This window comes from Penaeus monodon, chromosome 3 (assembly GCF_015228065.2).
Source record: "Penaeus monodon isolate SGIC_2016 chromosome 3, NSTDA_Pmon_1, whole genome shotgun sequence".
NCBI lineage: Eukaryota > Metazoa > Arthropoda > Malacostraca > Decapoda > Penaeidae > Penaeus > Penaeus monodon.
Window position 1 is genome coordinate 28689642 of NC_051388.1, and position 10000 is coordinate 28699641.

General features: G+C 32.9%; 1 protein-coding gene across 7 annotated transcripts in view; it reads right to left on the reverse strand.

Annotated features, from left to right (window-relative positions):
* LOC119594031 (vacuolar protein sorting-associated protein 13A-like) overlaps window positions 1-10000 on the reverse strand; it is a 76859-nt gene that overhangs the window by 35289 nt on the left and 31570 nt on the right. For all 7 annotated transcript variants that reach the window (XM_037943069.1, XM_037943102.1, XM_037943093.1 and 4 more), the window contains 12 exons: window positions 6492-6658; window positions 6207-6358; window positions 5094-5314; window positions 4861-4972; window positions 4096-4542; window positions 3754-3843; window positions 3289-3454; window positions 2226-2368; window positions 1890-2015; window positions 1591-1740; window positions 807-929; window positions 353-532 (listed from right to left, as the gene is read on the reverse strand). In XM_037943069.1, the coding sequence (XP_037798997.1) occupies window positions 353-532; window positions 807-929; window positions 1591-1740; window positions 1890-2015; window positions 2226-2368; window positions 3289-3454; window positions 3754-3843; window positions 4096-4542; window positions 4861-4972; window positions 5094-5314; window positions 6207-6358; window positions 6492-6658 (2077 nt within the window). The remainder of the gene's footprint in view (window positions 1-352; window positions 533-806; window positions 930-1590; window positions 1741-1889; window positions 2016-2225; window positions 2369-3288; window positions 3455-3753; window positions 3844-4095; window positions 4543-4860; window positions 4973-5093; window positions 5315-6206; window positions 6359-6491; window positions 6659-10000) is intronic.

Consider the following 10000-nt stretch of genomic DNA (forward strand, 5'->3'; position numbering starts at 1 on the left):
TATATGTATTATATAGTATATATGTATATATATATATATATATATATATATATATATATATATATATATATATATAATTTTTTTTTTTTTTTTTTTTTATTCAAAACACAAAACTTGGTTTAGATAAATGTTGAGGAAGCAACTTGCACATGAAAGCAGACTTTTAACATAAACATAAACAAAATTATATGCCTACAAGTGTGGGATCAGGAAAATTTTTAAAGCAGTACAGACAGACAGACAGACAGACAGAAAGACACACACACACACAAACACACACACACACACACACACACACACACACACAAAGAAAGAAAGAGAGAAACTGCTTCTCTGATTCACTTCTACTAACATTGTCTGGGTCTTCATCTTCAGAGTCAGTTGAGGAACAGGAGGTGATTGTCTTGGCTCTAGGACGTGGGCTGAGTCTTTTGGGCCTTGTTTTTGGAGTGCCTAAACTGGACTGGGATTTGGTTCTTACAAGGCCTGGCTTCAGAGATGTGACGGTCACACATTTGCTTCCATGCTCATCCTGTTTATTTGAAAATAGTGGTTATTTCTATTGCAGAAATAATGTAAAAAATCTATAACTAAATCATCCTTACAGATCATATATCTGAAAACCATCTGCTTAGTCAATCAGTCATGCAAATTTTAAAAAAAGTTATTGTTTACTGTGCCTTTAACTACTATCTACTATGACCGCATGGACGCCAAAAAAGCCACATTAGGTAAATAAATGAAAGGTACAGTTAGGAACAAAATTTACTCTTTCAACTTGAAGTTAAGACCAGTGTGAGGCTTACCTTATTGATGACAGCTAAAATGTCCTCACTCTTTCTATTATAGATATTCCAAAGAAGCTCATGTGGTAGTGTTGGATCATCCCAAGTATATAGTTGTGACTGATGAGGTGCCAGAAGATGTGTCTGAAATGTGAGAAAGGCAAAAGTGAGGTACAAATTTATCTTTGAGTAACGAAGACACAATTGTATACATGTAAGAATGCACATGATATACAAAAATATGTCCACAAATAAGCCATAAGCTATGTCTCAGTGACTGAACACAGGCTAAAGAAGTGAGCTTAAACAGCACTGAGAGTTGGATTGAGAGAAGAAAGGTATACTGGAGACAAGATGGTAGGGAAATAAAGCAAGAAAGTTTGGAGAAGGGTATAAAGTCCTATGTAGTGGAGCAGACAGACACAGGAGAAATAGAGATGGTATTGTGTTGTCAGATCTGAAGAAAGATGTTATAAAAGTGGAAAGGCAGGGGGATAGCATAACAAGAACAAGCTATTTGATTGGAAATACATGATTAATATCATATCTATTCACACACCACAGGTGTGCAAAAAACAAGTGGATGTGTCCTAGAGATTGTTAGACTTTGCTGGTAATATGCACAAATAAAGTCATAAAGGTTTAGGTTTCAGTTGTATTATGCCATTGCTTTTTGACATCATTTTGACTGCTTGGTTGAGAAGTCTTTATATAGGTATTTGTATGTCTGTGTAGGAAGAGAGTAGGCAACTGAGAGTATGAATGGATTTTCATCCTTTCAACAGTAAATTCAACTCCTTCTCACCTGGTTGGAGCCTTTCTGGTGGAGGCGTAAATGGACATCCTCACACCAGTTCTCAATTTTAACAGGTGCGTCTCCTGCTTGATATCTGTCAAATGTTACTGTGACGGGATTGTCTGATCCAACACCTGATACACTTGCAGTGAGGGCTCGCTGTGGATTTGAGAAAATGTATGTATATAAAAATAAAATCCTCAATATTGTTTAAGTACAATTTTGTCTAGGAAGACATATTTATCTGTAGAATTTCTTTGAGTGACTATGTAAGTAACCACTAGTTAAGGTCAAGAATGATTACATACCCCTTTCTCCATCCGCAATACTGTTGAATGGTTAGAGTTGAAATGGAAATGCTGAGATCTAACTTGCTGGTCTCGATAACGAACCACCATATGCATGTTTTCACTGTCTGGCCAAAATGTCATACACTGCAAAAGATAAAGGAGAAAAAAGAAGTCTCATTTTTTTACATATTATATAAAAAGATTGAAAGATATAACAGTTGGGTGAATGTGTATAAACAACAAACACAAGAGTGTAAAATCTAAAATCAAAGTAAATAATCATGTTAATATTTGGATCTGTCTTGCATTTCCATCTACTTCTTACATACAAGTATAAAGTACATATAAACATACCTGTTGGGGGGGAATATCATACCACAACTCCACTTTATCATTCTCCTGCATAAATCTTAGTGGCCGCTGTGTTAGATTGCGCACTAGGAAGTATGGCATCAAGGTCACAATTTTTGTAAGGTGCAGCTTACCATGTAAGTGTCCTGCAAGTGTAAGTATTGCTTTTGTGAACATCTTTTTTTTCCTTTTCTTTCTTTTCAAGGGGACAGTCTCATTTATGCCCACACTAAATTGAAAATGACACCATTTTCTTCATTTTTTATAAAAATCTATAAAATTATAATCAGTTTACAATTTATGGATTGGGAATGATCATAAATATCCATACTAATGGGCTAATCATTTCCGAGCAAATCACTGGTGCTGACTATGTCTACTGTATACTGAAAGTATTTCAACATCAGCAGTCTAATTGAAATGATAAAAATTAGGTAATGAGTGTTGAAACAAAGAGTAATTATTTGGAAAGAAAAGCTAACATACAATATGCCAAAAATATTATTATAAAGTTTCAATTTCCATTTTCTGATGATAAAAAGATATCTGCCGTTCTTTTGGAAGAAAAATGCACCAAAGTTGAGGCTGAACCCACCCATATAAATACCCACTGATTATATGGACATGAGAAAATACCTAATAAATTTCAAACCATCCCTTTCAATACTTGAGCATGCTAAGAAAGGGATAACTTCTTCAAAACTTTGATATTTTGATATATGACTTATATCAAAATGTGGGAAAAAAAACATTAAACATTGTACATGACATTGGTTAATTTTTCATGGAGTTGAAACATAAGATTCATGAGGTAGATTTTCCATGTACATATATGAATGAGGCCACCTACAACTGAAAATGCCCTAGGTGTAACACAAACAAGATGGTACTAATTCTATTTAACTCATTTGTTATGAAATATATAGATGCACTTTTTATTTGTTCTTGAAAAATTTCTTCTATCAATGATTCATTAGAATAAATACATTTTAACATTTTACGCCTGTTACATACAACAAATTACTTAATATATATTGAATCAAAATAATGCAGACACATGTCATACCTTGTACACCTTCACTTGGCATCTCAGCCTTTAGTGTTGACTGTTTTACTTTAGCCAACAGTCTGTACTTCTTGCCACGGTTATTATCTGTGCAAACCACAACCCCACATGAGCCAACTGCCTCACAGCTCCATCTGCGTGACCAATCACTTTCCACTACACGAATCTGAAATCAGAAAGAACATGTTACAAGGTGTAAATTATAATTTGTTATTTTTTGTTGCAGAATAGATTGCTATACCTCTATTAGCAAAATAAGCCAAAAATAGGATGCTACCATATTATATATTTATATTCTTTAATATTTGAAATATCACTGACTTTACAAATATATTCACACTGTGTCTTGCAAAGAGGCAATTCTAGACATCATATATGCATCTGCCTAGCCTTTTATCAGTTTGGTTGATTCTAATGTAACTGCCAATATTTCTCATCAGAAGTCAACTGCTGTTAAATGCTCACCTTTAGTTTGTGAGGGTAGTTTCTCTTATAACGGAAAAGAATGATCTCTTCTTGCCCATTCAATTCATAAATAACTTTGGATCTTGCACCCTGAAAATGAAATGATGATAATAACTACAGAAAAAGACAATAGAATACTGAGGCCATGACCTCCACAGTCTCATAATATCTGAATGCTAACTTTAAGAACTAAAGTCTACAGCATTTCTGTACTTCCTATTCTATATATGACTAAAAGCTTTACAGTCAGTTAATTAATATTTTTAGGACAGCAGATATAAAACAAAATCAAAGATGTGTCATTACACAGAATACAAGTAATATGTATTTACAAACACTTACCCGTATATACAATGGAAGTCCAGTTTTATTTACAATCCAATATGGAGAGTACACATAAATTGCTGTTGACCCAGATCTAACAGTATACAAGGTGATCTCTAATTTTCGGCGGGCATCCCCATCTCCATGACTGAGTATCAGAGTGCGGTGCTCATTGCCTTTCTCTGCTCCAATCTCTAAGGTACCACTCCAATCACTAGACAAGTAGTTAAGTACCTGGACTTGCAGGATCACTTTTTCCTCTATACTGACTTTATAAAGAGTAGTTTGTGCCCCAGGATCAAGCATGAGTGGCTGTCCTAGAGTTGGATGGGTGAGAACGAGCGTACATGGCAAATGATTATGGATGGCAAGAGGTGGCACCACACGAAGAACATAGTTAGGTAACACTCCTCCCAAGCCTTCCCACTGAAGGCTACTCAGCTTTATGCCTTCTTGAATTATCACCTGAAAACAGAATGCCCTTGATTCATCATATTCTCATGGATTTGGAGTCTCTTCTCCAAAGTTCATTATACTTTTTTGTACTTTTTGTTTAAAATTGGTATACCTAATTAATTTATGAACTCTATATAGTGCTTGATCTTATTTTTTTCTTTTATAAAATTAGGACTATAACAGATCACTACAAAATTTGTATAGGAAATAATAAATGCATTTCAAAGGAAAGACTCACCATCATACCCAATTACATTAAAAGACATATGACTGTTGGATATACAGAACACATGTGCATTTTACCCTTCCAAAATTCAACAAACTTACTGCAGCTGCAATTGTAGGATCCTGTTCTATCTTCGCCTTACATGTCAAGATATGGGAACGTGACGATGACAGTAGTTCCTTCCACCACACGCCTAACTCGCTTACACCATGGCTGTAAAGGAATTCTCTTCTGCAAGAAGTTTGCTAAAACACATGTACATCCATTATTTTCTTTCACAATCAGACAGATGCATGCTTATATTTCACTGCTTTTAATGCAATCTAATACTTACTCAGCTGCTGCAGGTTGGATATGTAAAGATGAATGATAGGCCACAGTGAGAGGTACTGTGAAAATCTGGTCTGGCTGGAGGGTGATCATTGGTACATGAGGTTCAAAAGGATTTACTGGGGAAACCACTCTTGCATGGAGCTCACCCAGGGAGGAGCCAAGCATTTCTAAAATACTTTTTTTGAAACAAATATTTATAGGGAGAGGCAGGTCATTCATAATCTGTGAAAATCAATGAAACAAAATTTAGTATGATCATTATATTATCATCTCACATAACATATATTATGTAACAGTGATATCTGAATACTTATGTACAATATTTCTGTAATATATCTACATATCAGCTCAGTAAAATAATAATACATAATTGATAATGATGATGATAACAATAATGATAATAATAATAACAATAATAATAATAACAATGAAAATGACAATAATTATTTTAATAATAATAATAATGATAATGATGTTAATAATAATAATGATAATAATAATAATAATAATAATAATAATGATAATAATAATAATAACAAAACAATCAAAAATAATAATGGCAATAATAATAATGATAATGATGATGAGATGATGATGATGATGATGATAATAACAAATATTAACCCTTTTGTCACCAAGGTTAGACTATATACATATATATAAATATATGTAAGTCATTCCCAGTTAAGTTTATCTTATTTATTGAGTTTGCACATAGATAGTTCTGTGATTATTACTAGTCCTACTTATCTCACCCATTTACCCTTTTCCTTGATTTTTGGAGATATTCCTTATCTCATATTGCTATTAGTACTGTTAATAAAATAATAATAATCATAATATCAATAATAATAACAATAACATCATAAATTTTAACAGTGATAGAAACAAAACTCAAGGATAAGGGAAATTAGGTGAGTTGATGCAGGCATGTTAACTGATTCTTAGATGGCTGATCACATGTGTAGCCATTTGTGTGTAAACATATTTCATGAAACAAAGTTACAAGGAATGTTTCATGGTCCTGGTAGCAAAGGGTTAACAGAAGTAAAACAAAAACAAACAAAAAAAGAAAAAAAGAAAAAAAAGATTACATCAGTAGAAATTAATTTACCTGTAAAGGACTTCTCACTATGACCTTCGTTGTGTGGTGGTCAACCTGTACTGTTACAATTAAGTGATATCTTCTGTCATTACGGGGTGGACTCAGCTGGAAGATGCGACTTCTGGATCTTTTGCCAACAAAAACTGTTAGGTCATCAAATCCTGTTAAAGGTGTAATGAATTAAACTTTGTTGTCTTTAAGAAAAAAACATAATTAAATGACCTTCATAAATACAGATCAACTTCCAAAATACAGACTCATTTAGCCACATACTCTATAACAATATGCACTTACCAGGAACACTAATTTGTACTCGATGTTTAGTTATGTCCTGATACAAGGTAACGGGATTGGGACAGAGCTGATCAAAGACAGGTTCAACAAAAGGAATGTCAGCTGAATGACCTGAGATTGAAATAGCAGGGCAGGAATTCAGACTTAGATGGTCCCAGTCTCCCATTCTGAAACAAGCACATAGGTTAAAAGTCAGTTACTATGAAAGAACTAGATATAAAATATGCAAGAACTTTGACTGTCTCTGTAATGCTGTCATGCCTTATTTCACATCAACAATAATGATGTAAAGTATATCTACATAAGTATTATTTCTGTCTTCAGATTGTGAGAGAATTTCAAAGATGCCATCCTGCCATTAATTTTAGAAATATAGCTTTGCAGTTATCCTTTATGTAAACAGATTTTATACAAGACAGTGGCAGTAAGAAGTATGAATGGGTAAGAATGAAGAGCCATAAAATCTATACTGTGTGTGTGAAGGGGGAGAAGGGTGCATGTGGGTATGTGAGGGTGAGGGTGTGTGTATGTGTAGATGTGTCTATGTGTATAGATGTGTGTGTAGGGGGTGGGGGGTGCATACTTGTGTGTGCATGTGTGAGCATGTGTATGTGCATGAGTGTGCATGTGTGTGTGTGTGTGCATGTGCAGAGGGTGCCAGACATGCATGTGTATAAACAATTGTGAAAATCTATGCACTTTGTGTCATCATGCATTTTACAAAATCATTGTTAGGCTACAATAAGGGAAATTATTTATAAACAATTTGTAAATATAATTATTTGAGAGTAAAAATGTAGGGAAAGAGATACAAAAATATACTGGACATAAAGTACCATCCATATAAGAGAAGTATGTCAAAGATTGCAAAGAAATAAAATGAGGAGAAAAAATAAAATAAAATGTATCTATATATACACATATATATATATATATATATATATATATATATATATATATATATATATATATATATATATATATATATATATATATATATATATATATATATACATACATATATATAATATATATACATACATATATATAATATATATACATATATATATATATATATATATATATATATATATATATATATATATATATATATATATATATATATATATGTATCATTTTCACTTCTTTGGTGATACAAGAAAAAAATGAATATACAAGGTAGTAACAGATGAGATCTACTTTGATATAATCCTGTATTAAACCTCAGCAATGTCATCATAATGAAAGGTTGTCATGTAAAGCCTATTTTTTCTGAGACACAATGGGACTACAACACCATACTATCTATAAAAGATAGAGACACATATAACTGGATAAATTCAACTCTATTGTCATTACCAAAAAAACAATATCATACTGATATGACCCACTATGTGTATGCAATAACAAGAAGAAAAAAAGAATTTTCAACATACATTATTATTATCATCTGATAGTATTTAGCTTCAAATTATGTTTTCTGAAGTAGTATCTATGAAGCTCTAATAAACACTTGAAAATGACTACCAATGAAAATAGCTTCAAAGTACAAGTTAATCATGCTCAAATATATCACAATACACACAGATGAAACATGAGATCAAAGTTTCATATGCTATACCATTATGTTTGTCCCTGCTGTACATTTAAAAGACCAGATATAAATATCCATTATTCTACAATCACAAAGCCTGAGGACAAAAAGCTGCAGCAAATCAAAAGAACCAAATACAGAACATAATGCACAGTGTCTAGATATCTCAGAGCTCACAGTGACCACAAGCAGCATGGTAAGATGGGATCATAGGGAGGCATGGAGGCAGGGTAGAGGATTTTTCCATGACCAAATCCATCATCAGAACCTGTATTTCTAAGAGAGGAAAAAAGACTTACCATTGATCATGTTTGTGTGCCAATCTAAGCATTCAGCCTATTTTTTTCTTATCTCAGTTTCTTCATCATTATCATTATTGTTTTTTTTTCTAATTTGGACTGAAAGGTACAGAAATGGATACATGGTAGATGTATTCCATCAATAACTACCATTCTTAGTAATATACAATGGTCAAAAGTGTTAAACCCATTGGTGACAGTACAGAAAGACTAATATTTTTCCCATATTGTTCTGGATTTACTGAACAAATGTTTCTTGTGGAAAAAATCTTGTTATCACTGTCATCTTTCTGAATGCACAATAACAAAATTTTAAATATGATTTATGATTTTTTGTTTCTTACATATAATAATGGAGTCATGTAACATTTCTACTTCTCAGGTTCATGGCAGCCATACTGCTAGGAATGAAGATCATCTGTTTACTATTTTCCTCAAGAGTGAAATGTATCATATATGCAAAATAAATTCTAAAAGCATGAAAGAAGGAAGGGAAAAAGAAAAAAGAAACATAAAGTTAAAGAATCTTCACATGTGATTCCTATCACACCTATATTTGGCAGACATTGGCCAGTAGCTTTATGAGGCATGAAAAGCAATGTTTTTTTCCACCCCTGATTATTGCAATTATTTGGCTGGTCCTTGAAATTCGTGCCAAACTAATGCTTAAGTTTTCATATTTCACATAAGTAAATTTGGTCTTTTGAGTGTGGTGAGACTGATCATACAAACTTACAAAATATTCCTCTCCTGATATGTAAAACAATTACTGAGCAGCAGAGTGAACAAGCTTAGGACAGACTGCAGAGCATAGAAAATTAAAGGTAATATCTACCTTTTCTTCACATAAGACTTCCATCCCTATTTATCAGGTGTGCAACAATGTTACATGTGTTTGTACTGTTGTGTTGTCATAATACCAGAGGAAAAAGGGAGAAAGAAAGTAAGAAGAGAGGGAGGTGAAATTTGTCATCAAATGTTGCTGAGCTTCCAAACAACCACACTGAGAATAATCTCTGCAAGGCAAGGAAAACAGAGGGAGAGGAGGAGGTGGGAAAGGTAGGAAAGGAGTGGGGGTTGGGGAGTGTACAGGAGGAGCAATCATGCCAAACACCAATAGTTGCAAGATTATAAGACCAAGACAACCAAGAGGACCAACAGAAAGCCTATCTGATATCCTGGCATTATTTGTGTCCTTGACTAGATCTAGCCTACTCAATGGTATTATGGCAACCTCAATCCAACTCCCTCTTTTATCATTTTCATTTTTATTAAACTTTTTATCATTATTTTTTTGTAAAAGCTCTCAATATTTCACTTTAAAAAAATAAATAATTTTGGGATTATATGCCAGACTAGTACCTCAAGTTCTATGGATATGCTAGTTATAACTTTGATTAACTCTTAACTCAATGGCAATGGATTTGTGTTCTGTCCCCTGTGCCTGATTTCCCCATTCCTTGAATTTGTGGGAAAATGTGTTTTCCTTTCTAATACTATTATGATTGATACCATTATTATTTTTATTGATAGTATGATAATTAAATTATTAATAAAGTATTAATAACATTTCAAATAAAATAAAACTTTCCAAACATCAAAGAAACAGGGAAACA